The sequence below is a fragment of the Chrysochloris asiatica genome, unplaced genomic scaffold (genome assembly GCF_000296735.1).
Source record: "Chrysochloris asiatica unplaced genomic scaffold, ChrAsi1.0 scaffold00236, whole genome shotgun sequence".
Lineage (NCBI taxonomy): Eukaryota > Metazoa > Chordata > Mammalia > Afrosoricida > Chrysochloridae > Chrysochloris > Chrysochloris asiatica.
In genome coordinates, this window is record NW_006408754.1 from 3,112,908 (window position 1) to 3,127,873 (window position 14,966).

The window sequence follows — 14,966 nt, forward strand, 5'->3', positions numbered from 1 at the left end:
AAGCAATCTCCTATCGATGGATATTTGTTGATAATTTATTTTTGCTTAATTTTTGGCCCTGAATAAACAGTACTACAGGATGTTTGCTCAGTTGTCTGTTAATTTCTTAAGGAAAAGCATTAGAAATAGACTATGTTCAAATACATAAATATTTTAAAATCTTTTGATAAATATTACCATACTGCCTTATGAAACATTGATAAACTTATGCTTCCATTAGCAAGGTTTGAGAATGTGACAAAGTGTGCTTTACAAATGCTTACTCTTTCTTTTTTTTTTAGTTTTATGATATGATGAGAAGAAATGAAAAAAAATTAAAATGAGCTTCATTCCAAATGATTAAATCTCTGCATAAAGGACTTTTAAACTATGTCTATTCATATATTGTTGTTGTTGTTGTTGTATGCTGTGGAGTCAGTTCCAATTCCTAGCAACCCTGTGTTGGATTTCTGAGAGTGGCTGGAGGGTTTGAACTGTGGACCTTGTGGTTAGAAACAGTCCAGTTCTTATCCTACAGCACCACTAGGGCTCATTCATATGCTCGGCTTTTCTAACTCCAGGTCTTTGTACATTTCATTATATAAGGGTGAGTCAAAAATTATCTGCATTCTGGTTATATTAAAATACCTGTCCACATCCATGGCTGATGACAACATAGAGGATGTATATGAAGTGATTCTGTCGAATAGATGAGTAACAGTGGATTATGTGGCAAATCATTTGCAAATCAACCATGGCTTTACCTATGAAATAATCCATGACAGACTTGGACTTTTAAAAGTTTATGTGAGATGGGTACCAAAACAACTCACAGAAGAGCATAAATAGAATCATTTGCAGATCTGCAAACAAAATTTGGACCAATGCTTGAAGGAAGGGAAGGTTTCTTTGAAAATATAGTTACTGGTGACAAGATATGAATTCATTACTACGAGCTTGAGAATAATCGCAGAGTTTGGAATGGAAACATCCTCAATCGCTGACCTAGAAAAAGTTCAAAAGTCAACCATCAGCTGGAAAATTGATGCTAACAGATTTCTGTGATTCTCAAGGGCCAGTATTGGAACACTAACAGGAAAAAGTGCTCATTACAGTGAGATGGTCACTGAAGAGCTAAAGCCTAAACTTCAGATTAAATCCAGGGGCGCGTTGTGATTTTGTATGACAATGCATGTCCACACACCCTTGCCCACACTGTTGACTTTGCAAAAATTTCATTTTGAGGTGTTAAAGCATCCTCCCTATAGTCCTGATCTTGCTCCATCAGACTTTCACCTGTTTGGTCCCCTGGAAGCAGCCCTTTGAGGATGAAGATTCACCTCTGATGAAGAAGTGAAGACAGCAGTGCATTTGAGCATCACAGCTCAGTCTAAAACATTTTAAAATAAGGAAATACTAAAGCTTGTTCACAGGAGGACAAAGTATATTGAAAATCAAGGAGATTATGTCAAAAAACTGATGCATTTGTCTTTTCTAAAAGTTGATTAAAAAGGTAGAAGAGCAGAGAGCGGGACCCTACCCAGAAAAGAAGTGATGCCTGAGATGGGAGGCAGAGATGAGCAGCTGGGGACTTTAGACCCAGAGAGGGAACCGGATGTGTGCTCATAATGAGGATGGAGGTGCGGGGGAGGGGGCAGGAGTGTGTGGAGGGGAGGACAGGCTTTCAGGATATACCCTTTGGTTGGTTGGTGATGCATGAAGGGGATTGTAACCATGGCAATGAAACGATATACGATAGAAATGAATATAAAACTAATGTTCTCCCATGTAAACTATCACATAATTCACAATAAAACATTTTTTAAAAAAGTTGATTAAGGTAAGTTCTACAGCCAGAGTGTGAATAATTTTTGACTCACATATTAATTAACAATCTCAAATATTTCATATGTTACTGCCTGTTTAAAATTTGGAGCTCTGTTGTGGTTCTGTAGGATAAGCGTTGCTAACTTCAAGGTCTTGGTTCAAACCCACCAGCTTCTCTTTGAAAACCCTATACAGGGTCACTATGGGTTAGAACTGACTCAATGAGCACTTGGCAATAACAACAATTTAGAATTTAATATTTTCAATTAAGGATAATATATTTAAAGTTAGCCAAGTTGGAAAAATAGAATTATTATCTGGTGTGGCACTGTGGGTTAATGCGCGAAACTGCAAAACTGTTTAAACTGCAAGGTTGGTGGTTCAGGCTCACTAGCTGCTCCTGGAAGACTCTATATAGGGTCACTATGGGTCAGAACTGACTCGATGGCACTTAATAACAACAACATTATCAAGTATGTTGTGACTACTATTGGAGCTTTATCCAGCTCTACTTTATCAGCTCTGTACTTATTTTTCCAACTGATGTGAACATTGGCTCATAACATCTCACAGCTGCTTAAAATTGTTCTTGGCCAAATGAGAGACTATACTGTCTCCTTGCTCTTCTCTCCAGACTTTGACCTCTCGCTTGTCTCAAGGTAGGATCAACTGGAGTGCAATTTGTGTTTTTGTGCTCCAAAGCTCCCTGTGGGATCAGACTAAAGCTAGTTTCTAAGTGAATATACACCATTGATTAGATCCCCGCCCCCTCCTTTAACCTGCTTCCTTTGCTGAATAAATCTCTGGAACTAGAATCTCTCTGCTTCAGCTTCTAGAGATTCTAAACTCAAATTGAGATTTTCCACAGACAGAAAACTTAGGAAATAATTTCTTTCTTTAAGCCATTTTTTGCCAAACCATAAGTTATTGCTATCAAATTCAAAACATAGAGATGATTCACAACAGAATATGTCTGCCAGATAAATATTGACTTACCGTAGCAAAGAAATGATATATGTTTAGTAAGCAGGAAAAAATGTTAAGTTTGTTATTTTGCTATTGGTATGCATCTTGACTATAAGGTTAAATTGACAGATTTGGAAACATGTGTACGTGGATTGATGCTTTAGTGATTTGTCAAATGATTATGCATTTATTTGGTCTCCATTTTAGAAAAACCTAAATAAATTTCTTGCTGAAAGTGAAGAGCATTTGAAGCACTTACTGATGAAGATCAAAGATGACAGCCTTCAGGATAGATTGTATCTCAATATAAAGAAAACAAAAATCCTCACAACCGGACCAAAAAGCAACATCACTGATAAACAGAGAAAAGATAGAAGTTATCTAGGAATTCATTATACTTAGATCCTACAATCAATGTACAACAAAGTAGCAAATCAAACAATGTACTTCATTGGACAAATCTGCTGCAAAAGACCACTTTAACACGGTTAAAAGCAAAGATGTCACTTTGACCCAAACCATGGGTTTTTTATTTGCCTCATATGTATGTGAAAGTTGGACATTGAATAAGAAAGATCAAAGAAAAATTGATGCCTTTGAATTAGGGTATTGGTGAAGAATATGGAATACATTATGTACTGCCTGAAGAACAAATCTGTCTTGGAAAAAGTATACCCAGAATTTTCCTTAGAATTGAGGATGGTGAGACTTTGTCTCACATATTTTATTTTTATTTATTTATTTTTAGAAACGTTTTATTGTGAATTATGTGATAGTTTAGATGAGAGAACATTAACTTTACATTCATCCTATCGTATATTGTTTCATTGCTGTGGTTACAATCCCTTCCATGCATCATAAACCAACCAAAGGGTATACCCTGCAAGACTCCCCTGGTCATCAGCACACAGCCCCTCTCCCTCTCTGGGTCTAGAGTCCAGCCGTTCCCTCTCTCCACATCATCATTTCTGCCTCTGTCTCAGGTGTCACTGCTTCTCTGGGTAGGGTCCCACATTCCCCTCTTCTCCCTTGATGGTCCCAGGGACCTCTGCTCCTGAACCGCAAAGTCAACCACTCCCTTCCTTTTGCTACAAAAACGTCTACCTTTACATTTCCAACCCTCACAGTTGGTCCTGATAATTCACTATTGTGCCACATGAATGCCATCCCCATCTCCTTTCATCAGCCTCGCCCAGACAGATTGGATACTATTCCGTGGAGATTCTACCTTCCTCTGTGCCCTCTGGATCTAGGCTCCCTCTCGAAAGCTTGTAAGCCAGTCACTTCTTGCCTTTGTAGCCCCCCCCCCCCATTTTGGGTAGCCAATAAACAAGTTGCTGATCCCTTTCTATCCTGTGTATCGAGGGGGTGGGAATGACCCTTGCTGTAAAGATTTGTTCCTTGTTTTGAGCTACTGCATCCATAGGTGTAGGTCAAGTTCATCAAATTGTATCCAATTATTTTTTCCCCCTCTTCTTTCTTCTTCTAGTCGAATTCTGATTATGCAGCTATTGAAGCCAGGCCACGTGGGTATTATCTACAAGTGTTGGTGTTCTTGTGCATATGCCCTCACTTCTTATCCACTCGATGCTTCACTCTCCACTCTAGTCCTCTGTGGCTATGTCCCTGACTCTGGGCCCAGGAGTCCCCAGGTCTTGCCACACTGCTGGTCAACCAGGTCTCCACCTGGGTTCACAGGAGTCTATTGAACACGGTAGGGCTTAGCTTGCTGCTTCATTGCTGTTTTTCTATCACTTCCCCTTATTGGTGATGAGCATGGTCACCAATCAGAGTGTGTATTTCCATTGAGTCTTAGTTTTGGAATGGGGTTTGCCCTGAGGGGACCTGACCACTTGCCGTTATGTCTCTTGGGCGAGCAACTTGCTTATTCTTGTAGTAGTCAATTGGACTGCCATTATTGCTTTATATTTTTTCTGTCAGTCTTTCCTTCAAGAAGGATCTTCTGTTCTTCTAGCTGCTCCAGGCTGGTCTGCTTGTCCTTTCAAGTGCAAATTTCCCACCTTAGAAGATTCTTGATGGGGTTCAGGATTCCCCCTATGGTGTCTCACATACTTTAGACATGTCATGAGGAGAGACCAATCTTTGGAAAAGGATATCATGCTTGGTAAAATAGAGGGTCAGTGACAAAGAGGAAGATCCTTAAGGAGAGGGACTGACACAATGGCTGCAACAGTAGTCTCAAACATTCCAATGATTGGGATGATGACACAGTACAGGGGGTTACTATGATTTGGAATTGACTCCATGTCACCTGGCAACCACAACAATAAATAAATTGATGACTAATCTGAAATCAACAGTACCTTATTTTGTGATATGTAAAAATCCCAATGTGAAAAAAATGCCAGGTAAGACCTTAACATCTTTGTAATCCATACTACTAGGAGAGAGATTTTATTTCAGCTATGTTAAATTTATTTTCAAGAAACAATTACTGACTCCTTTTATAAAAGGGTGAGTTTTCAGACAGAAAAATGAAAGTGGTCTCAAAGTGAGGTCTTCAGAACCTTCTCAAAATTGCCTTTGAATTGAGACTCAAGTAGACATACAGACGGATTTCACAAAGCAGATCCAATTGGGTAGCATTAGAGTGTTTGAGATTACCATTTAAATTCCTCCTTGAATTTCATGCTAAAGCATAGATATGCTGCTGAACCATTATCTACAGGGAAAAATATAATAAAAAGGAATTGAATAAACATTTAGGGGATTCAGCCTTACCAACATTGTTGTTGCTGTTAAGTGCTGTCGAGTCGATTCCAACCCATAGCAACCCTGTGTAGGGTTTCTGAGGAGCAGCTGGTGAGCTTGAATTGCTGACCTTGCAGTTCAAATGGTTTTGCAGTGTGGTGTATTGCAGTAGGGTTCACAGCCCCACACCAGGACTCCTTACCACCATTAGTTGTCAAGTCAGCACTCACAGTCATTCCATGGTTTTCAGAGTAAAACTGCTCCTTAGGATTTTCAGTAGCTGATTTTAAGGAGTTGTGGTAGCTAACTGATGTCGAGTCCGTTCCGACCCATAGCTACCCTGTATAGGGTTTCTAAGGAGTGGCTGGTGAGTTTGCATCACTGACCTTGAAGTTCAAACAACTTTGCACGCCAGTGCGTTAATCCACAGTGCCACACATTTAAGGAGTTGTTGTGAAGTGCCGTCAAGTTGGTTCCAACCCATAGCGACCCTATATAGGTATAAGAAATAAGAAAGGAAGAGATGAAGAGAGAGTCTTGGCTTCAACAGCAGGCAAGTTTATTGAGAGTAAACCTAGGAGGGGGTACTCTAAGTCAACAAAAGAGACCAAGAGCCCCCCTGATTCTTACAGACTGGGGTATTTAGGGTGGTGTGGTCGTGGGTACAATTCTGGCGAGTTTTCAATGGGTGGAGTTATGGAGATTTTCCTGAAACCTGAAATTACGGGTGGGGTGGGGGGCTAGGACTCCTGGTGCAATAAAGACATAAGCTTTCTAGAGACCTAAAGCCCAAGCAGGACTTTATTCAGTGTCACTTGGTGTAGCTGCAATGCCATTTTGTTGATCAGGCCCATGGTCCTTCATTCCAGACTCTTGATGTTAGGGGGATAAGGGCAGATATGTCTCTTTGACTGCTTCCTGCTGATTTATGGGACGTAGATGGTGCGAGTCTGTAGCAGAAGAGTGTTGCCATCTGATCTTTCACAATGGCAGTGAGTTGGCCTGCAAGAAATCTTTGGAAAGAATTTATTATACAAGCAGGAAACAGCTCCCAGGCAGAGGAGGAGTAGTGGTCCTACGAAGGGTAATAACCAAGGGAAGATATTTGGGTGAGTCACGAACTTGGAGAATTGTTGGAATTCAGCCTTGCTGAATCTCTTTATACCATCTAGGACTAGGCATGATTTGTTCACAAAAAAACAGTATTCCTCATTGAGAAATATACAGATGCCTCCTTTTTCGGCTGTAGGTGAGTCTAGGGCTCTTCAGTTTTGGAGAACTACTCCTAGGGAGTCAATCTGATCTTGAATTTGGGGTAGCTGTAGAGATATTTCATGAAACTTTCCCCTAGGGAGGAGGATAGAAATGAGACTGAAATCCCTGCTGCTCCAGTTCCTACACCTGCTGTGATTCCTAGGCTGACAAGTAGGGGGATAAGTTGCAACACATGTGTTTTGGCTCAAGGGGGTGTTTATTAGGACTAATGTTGAGTGTTATTAATGGGTAACATGTGACAGTCTCTTCTGACTTGGGGGCCTATTGCCTTGAGGCACATGTTGAGTAGTGGGTAGTCAGTGGTTGTAGGATGTCTAGAGTCACAGTATTGTGAGGTTTTTGTAGATCCCACTAGCGGTGTAATATGAGAGGGGTGAGAAAATCTTAGGGGGTAACTGACAGATGGGAAGCGGTTGAAGAGGGATTATTTGAAGTTATAAATTTTGGGGGCTTCTGTTGTGGCACTATAGGAGTTTATATATGTGGGTGGTGGGAGTTTTAGGGTTTGTGTGAAAGGGGTTTTGAAAGTTCCTACAGAAGAGTCTGATGAAAAACTGAGTCAAGTCATACACAAGACAGGGTGGGATGTTAGATCTTGGAGCTTTTCTATTGGTCCTGTGGTGGGTGTTGTAGGGTACCGGAGGGGTTGGATGAATGTTTGGATACCCTGTAGGATGTTTTCAGCTGCTTCTGGCATGTTTGCAATGATGCATTTAGAGGAGAATATTGGACCTTTTTGGGGTTTTGAGAAAGCTAGGGAGAGGCTTTGGTTTCTACCCATGTTCATAAGGGGGCTGGAGTGGCTAAAAAAAGTGATAGGGTAGAGGCTAAACAAATCCAGCATGTATCATTTATGTGTTGCGGTAGATCTTGGTATAGGAGGGAGGCTGAGAGCTCTATTAAATGTTGAATTGGTAAAGGGTAAGCGTTGGTTGGAACAGAATGAAGAGTAGAGAGTGAGAAGGGGGAGATTGGGTGGTAGAGGAATGAATGTATGACAGAAGGTGTAGGGGTTTGGGATTACTAGAAAAGTAGGACACACAGCTTGATTAATCCAACAGAGGTCTTGGATGAGTCTATATGTCCCATATATGTTGTGTGGAGAATGGGTAGGTATGAGGATGTGGGCTGCAAGGGATCAGGAAACAATGGGTTGCAGGTCATGGGGACCCTCAGGACTAAGGGGTTATTGAGGGACAGCAATTTGACACATAGGATCCTTTAATGAAATTTTTTTTAGGGGTGTGGTGATGGGAAATGACTTACACAGGGCCCAGGTATCTGTGATCTCCAAAGGAACAATGGAGGGCTGGTGTTTGTTTGGAAGTGGCAGCTCTGCCTTTCATTCCAATTACTGAGACTGAGGAAGAGAGGAGTGGACCACTACATTCTGTTAGAACTGAAAGACTCGCCCCAGTATCCAGTGGGAAAGAGATGGTCTTTACCAGATACGGTCCTAGCTTCCCTGGGTTCTGAGGACATATTTGCTGTTGGGCTGGAAAATCCCGGGCACCATCAGTCTTCTGAAGAGAGCTAATAAGGGTGAAGGGTCTTTCATGAGTGGTTTGAGGGCTAACGATTGGACTGAACTTGACCTGGGAGGGCGTCCCTGGTGGGGGCAGTCCATCTTCCAGTGGCCCCATTAACCATGTATTGGGTATGGCTTGGTTGGTGGCCTCAGGTTAGAGCATGCTTTTGCCCAGTGTCTAGCCAGCCCACATTGAAAGCATGTCCCAGGCACTGTTGTGATTTTTCCTGCTTTGGGCTGGGGTGAATGTGAGGTGGTAGACACTAGTGTCTGATATTTAATGGGGAGTTGTTTCTTTTGTTCCTATGTTCCTCGTTTCAGTTGTTAAAAACATTTAAAGGCTGCTTTTTAGAGTATCTCATTGTGGGGTTGAGGACCTTCCTCTAACTTTGGTAATTTCCTTCTAATGTTGGGTGCAGACTGGTGAATAAACTGCAAATGAAGGAAAGTTTGGCCTTTTCTTGGTTCTGGGTTCATGTTGGTGTATTTTATCATGATCTCTGAAAGGTGGGAAAGAAAAAGGGCAGAGTTTTCATTGGGGCCTTGGGTGACCTCATGTAATTTATCATAATTGACAGCCTTATGGACGTTTTTATCCATTACACTATAAAATAAGTAATCATGTAATTCTTTTGTTGGGTGCTTCCATGTTGATAATTCTAATTAGGCTCTCTGCAGAGGGAGGGCATCAGCCGCTACAGGGTGATGGTTGGGGACCTGCTCATGGAGGGCATCAGCATGGGCTTCTGCTGCTCTCCATATGAGTTCCTTTTCCTCTGCAGTAAAGGTAGTATTTAAAATAATGTAAATGTCATGCCAAGGTAAACTAAAAGACTGGATTGTCCACAGGAACTCTTTGTGGAACTTGCCTGGGTTTTCAGGAAAGGATCCTAAAGTGCTTTTGAATCTGGGAAAGATTGGACATAGACAAAGGAACATCCACTAGGGCAGGGCCATTGACCCAGCTCTGGTAGTATAGTGGTTATGAATTGAGCTGCAAACCTCAGGGCCAGCAGTTCAAAACTACCAGCTATTCCACAGGAGGAAGATGAGGTTTCCTGCTCCCATAAAGATTTACAGCCTCAGAAACCCTGTACTGGGTCACTATGCATCAGAACTGACTCCATGGCACATAACACCAACACCACCACCACCACCAACAACAACAACTTCCCTTAAGGGGAGGATAGTTGGTGCTGTACCAGGATTGGGTGACTGGTGGCAAGGGAGGAGAATCTTAGGAAGGGACAACGGGTGGAGGAGGAGGGGGCCGTGCAAAGGCTGGAGCAATGAGTGGGGGCATGTTCATTGGCAGGGTCAAAGGGAGATTCAGGAGGAAATTGTTTCCAAGAAGGTTAATTTGGTGAGCTGAGCTAGGGGAGGGGTGCCAGATGAGGAAGAAAAAGGCTTGGACGCGGCGGACCTGCCATTTCTTTGAGAATTTGGAAGTCAAAGTGCTGTTTTCTGGCCACTGACTGTCACTGTCCAGTTTACAATTGCGACAATCTATATTGCAAAAATAAATAAATTATTTTTTGCATTGATTTCTGCTAGATGTAATTTCTTTAGGTTATTCAGAAGACAGCCTAGAGGGGAGGGGGTGGTTTGCAAAGCCCCAGCTGCCGTTTGGGGTGGATCAAGGAGTCACTGCTGAAAGCGGTGTCTGCCTTCCCACAGGTGAGAAGGGAGACCGGAGGTCAGAGGTCCCACTGTCAGACCGGATGGCCTGGAGAGGGTTATGGGCTTCTGTGCGCCCACTTCCAGGGGAGTCCAAGTGATCCTCTGAGGACCAGGGGACGAGGCAGAATCTCTTGGGATCCTCAGGAGAAAGTGCCGGGGGCTGACTTATCTAGACCCAGGAATTTGTGACAGGTATTGGATGAGGAAAGATTTGGCAGAATGGCCTCTGAGATTTGGAGCCCTGTAAAAGTAAAAACGGACTTCTTGGAAGTGGGTGGTTGGGGAAAAGCACTTTATAAGAGTTTTGAGACCCAACAGGGGTGCCCTGGCCTGGCCTTACAATCGTCTTGAAAGGGTCCGTGATCCCTCGTAGTCAGTTGCAAAGGGAGAGAGAGAGAAAGAAAGGAGAAAAGCGGACTGCTAGTTAGTATATGAAGGAGCTCTGGTAGCGTAGTGGTTACGAATCGGGCTGTGAACCTTAAGGTCAGCGGTTCGAAACTACCAGCTGCTTCGCGGGAGAAAGATGAGGCTTTCTACTCCCGTAAAGATTTACACCCTCGGAAACCCTGTACAGGTCGCTATGGGTCGGACCTGACTCGATGGCACTTAACAACAACAACAACAACAGTTAGTATATGAGCAGTCGGAAAAAGCGGTTCTAGGTTCAGGAGTTTTGAGAATTCATTGGGGTGTGTGCCCCTGTGAGAACCTCGCAATCCTCCTAATTGAATCTGCAATCACTGGAAGTCCTCTGGGGGTGGGAGGGTGGGAGAGAGAGAGAGAGAGTATGGCTCAATAGCTTTGACGGGTTTGGGAGGGGGTGGAGCTGCACTGCGGAGGAGATTGGCTTTTGTAAATTCTTGCCAGAGGATGGAATTTAGGTGGGGCTAACTGGTAGAAATGGGAAGTTAAAATTTAAGGAAAATAGACATTTAAGAGAGTTATGGCAATAGATAGAAAAAGGCTTAGATATAGAGGACCTCTGACCACTTTCCATTCCATTGGAGGAATTTCTCTAGATCTCTGAGAATTCCATAGTCGAAGGTGCCGTTTCCAAAGTGTAAAGAGGCATTTCGGTTTGATTTCAGATTGTAAATGAAGTTTTTTGAAATTGAACAAGAGACCCCTAATGGGGTCTCCTTTGCTATTTTTGAGATATTGGTTCCTATAGTTTTTTGTGTATTCAGTTAAAGGGAGAGGTAAGAAGGGGGTGACCGGGGCACACGATGTTTCTCTACAGGGCATCCCAAGAAGAGAAATATGGAGGCTGGAGATGGAAGGGAGGGCTAGAAGAACAACCAGAGTGTCCCCTGTATTGTTCCAATGGCGGGCCCCTGAGGCATATAAGGAAGGCCTGCTGAGACCTATGTCTGGGGTTCAGAGGAGGCATATTCTACGTACCTTAGAGAAAACCTCTGGAGGCCAATTTACCTTCCCTGTGGGAACCACTAGGGAGGAATCAGGTGGATGGTTGGAGTCGGTCAGGGACGTGTTCCTATATTCTGCTGGAGCCACAGGTTAGGAAGGAGACAAGGGAGACAGTTGCCTGAACGGGCTACCAAAGATATGAAAGTAGCAAGTCCCTTTAGAGGCTACCGGAGAGTAACCCCTGTCAAGCCTCCTCAATTGGACTTGGTTTGCTCACAACTCCGAGATGTCTCAGAAAGAAAAATTTAATCTCACGTCTAGGATTCGCCCATCTAACTTCTGCCCACTACTGCACCTTAGATCGTGAGGAGAGGAAGAGAAGAGGATGTGGGGGAATGGGGCGATGGCAACCCATAGCCAGCAGGGGAGCTTCGGCTTACTCTCCCGTGCCCCCCGTTGTGTGCCTAAAAGTAAGAAATAAGAAAGAAAGAGAGGAGGACAGAAACATGGCTTTAACAGCAGGCAGGTTTATTGAGAGTAACCTGGGAGGGGGTACTCTAAGTCACCAAAGGAGACCAAGAGACCACAAGCCCAAGCAGGACTTTATTCAGTGCCACTTGGTATAGCTGCAATGCCATTTTGTTGATTAGGAGCAGGGTCCTTCAATAGGGTTTCCGAGGAGCAGCTGGTGAGCTTGAACCACCGACCTTGAAGTTCAAACGGCTTTGCAGTCTGGCTCATTAACCCACAATGCCACACCAGGACTCCTTTTAAGGAGTTGTTGTTGTTGTTAAGTACTGTGGAGTCAGCTCCGACTCTTAGCAATCCTGTACAGGGTTTCCGATGCTGTAAATTTTTATGGGAGCAGAAAGCCTCATTTTTCTTCTGCGGAATGGCTGGTAGTTTCGAACTGCCGACCTTGAGGTTAGCAGCCATTTAGTAACCACTAGCTACCAGAGCTCCTTTTTAAAGAAGTAGACCAGGCTTTTCTTCTGAGATGCCACTGGTGAACTTGAACTGCCAACTTCTCAGAGATCAGTCAGCAAGTTGACCATTTAAACCACTCAAGGACTTCTATTTCAGACTGTTACATGCCATCAAGTCAGTTCCGACCCATAGTGACCCTGTATTGGGTTTTCAAGGAGCAACTGGTGAGCTTGAACCGCTGACCTTGTAGTTCAAATGGCTTTGCAGTCAGGCGCATTAACCCACAGTGCCACACCAGGAGTCATCAGACAAGTTATTTAAATAACTTGGGACAAATTATTTAAATTGACCATAAAGACATTTCCTAAATCAAAGTTCAATTGTTAAAAACTCCATCTGGTCTTCCTTCTTGCTAATGACTAATTTACCCAGTTCTTTAGTCAGATAATTCTGGATGCGGGTATTTTATGAGTGAGGAGTAGTTTGTGTATGATGAGGTTGTATGGGCAGCAGTGAGTTTTACATTTTTAATTGCCAAGACAAAAATTTTAGATATTAATTATATGCAGTGCTTTACTTACATCATGTGTTTGAAGAGTTCCATCATCTCTGAAATTATAAGCCTCTATAAAACTTTGGAGCTCTGGTAGCATAGTGGTTACAAATCGGGCTGCGAACCTCAGGGTCATCTGTTCGAAACTACTAGCTGTTCCGTGGGAGAAAGATGAGGCTTTCTGCTTCCTAAAGATTTACAGCCTATTACAGGGTCTCTATGAGTCGGAACCGACTCCATGGCACATAACAACAACATAAAACTTTGGAAGGTACCCTGGTAGTGAAGTGGATTAAGCATTGGAATGCTAACACAAAGTCAGTGGTTCAAACTCACCAGCCAGTCTCTGTGGAAGGATAAAGCTGTTTTTTCCCCTAAAGATTTTTAGCTTCAGAAACCCTAAGGAGTAGTTCTAATCCGTCCTATAGAGATGTTACAAGTGAGAATCAATTAAATGACAGTGTTTTTGTTAGTTTGTTTGTTTCTCTTTAAATAGAGCTTTGGAAGGAGCCCTAATGGTATAGTAGTTAAGCACTTGGCTGTTGACCCCAAAGTCAACAGTTTAAATCCAATAGTCATTCTGTAGGAGAAAGATGTGGCAGAGTGCTTCTGTGAGATTTAAGGCTTTCCAAACGTATGGACAATTCTCCTTTTTCCCACAGGCTTGTTATGAGTTGAATTGACATAATGGCAATGGGATATTTTTGCTGTGGAACTTTGGTGAGACCAAACTCAAGGTCGCTGTCAGCCTCAGATGAGCGTATATGACAAGAATTTATGTCTCTAGAGCAGTAATCACCCTTGGAGCTTGTAGCCAGATGTTGCTGATTCTGATTTTTGATGTTCTGTAGTATCTTGCATTTTTATTAACCTCCTGTAATTAAGGCCCCAATCTTGACAGTCTGTGGCCTATTTTGGGAAAGTGTGATGCTAAACAATGATGCTGCAGTTTGAGGTTTTGCAATGCAAACACTTCATGCTCATTCACTGCTGTATGTTTTTGCTTCATTGTTTCTTATCAGCTGGGTTTCTGAATGCATCTGGGGACATTGCTTCCATCTAGCAAGGAATTTAATTAGCTGCATCTATTTTGGAGCAATTCTGTTACCTACTAGAGTTGCTTCGAATTAGTCCTAATTAAAAAAAATTTTTTTTTCTTTTAAGTCATAAGACCAAGACATAAGAAAAGCTTCATGATCTAATTAGGAAAGACCCTTTATATATATTTAAAGGGAAAGAATATGCTTGATCTTAAGATGCCACACTGTTGTTGTTAAGTGCTATCCAGTTTACTCTGCCTCATAGTCGATGCTGTATAAGGTTTCTGTGGAGTGACTGGTGGGTTTGAACTACAGACCTCTAGCACCATAACATAACTCCATAGAAGACATTATAGAACTCAGCTATCTGCTTCTGTCCAGGAGGGAGATTAGAGTATAGGAATACAGGTATATGATTTCAAGTGTGTTTCTATGACTCTGAGCAAAGGGAAAGAGTCACCTCCTTTTTTCTTATAGTAACCACAGCAGGCCTCTTTGTTAAGAGGAGTGCTGCTTGGTTTCTTCCATAAGACTTGTTGAGAGCCAGATACAGTAGCTTCTTCTAGGGATCTTCAAAGGCTTGTATCAGAGATTGCCTCTGACAGCTCTTGTGAAGTTTCTTCTGATCGGGGAGGTGACATGAGGGTGTTTATACTACAGAATACAATTTAGGAGTTCTCAAGACAAAAAAAGGAAAAGCAATCAATTCTTTCCTGAGGCAAATTGTGCAACAGAATTTTGTGGTTGTGCCCCATTTTCAAATTTTTGTTCTTTCTCCCAACCCCCACAACACTTGGAAATAGAAAGTACCTCTTTTGAAACTTTTTGCTGTAAATTGAGTGAACATTTACATAAAAGATCCACCAGTTCTACATTCAACAAATCATACACTCTGTTTCATCTTAAAAACGTGGTGTCAGGATTGGAGGAACACTCATTAACAACCTGTGATATGCAGATGATACAACCTTGCTTGATGAAAGTGAAGAGGACTTGAAACATGTACTTATAAAGATCAAAGAGCACAGCCTTCGATATGGATTACATCTCAATGTCAAGAAAACAAAAATCCTCACCACTAGACCAATAAACAACATTCTTATCAATGGAG

At 42.4% G+C, this 14,966-nt stretch overlaps 1 protein-coding gene across 1 annotated transcript in view; it reads left to right on the plus strand.

Moving 5' to 3' along the window:
* MYH15 (myosin, heavy chain 15) overlaps positions 1-14,966 on the plus strand; it is a 137,211-nt gene that overhangs the window by 23,468 nt on the left and 98,777 nt on the right. The window contains 1 exon segment of the mRNA XM_006878181.1: positions 9,857-10,061. Coding sequence (XP_006878243.1) covers positions 9,857-10,061 — 205 coding nt within the window.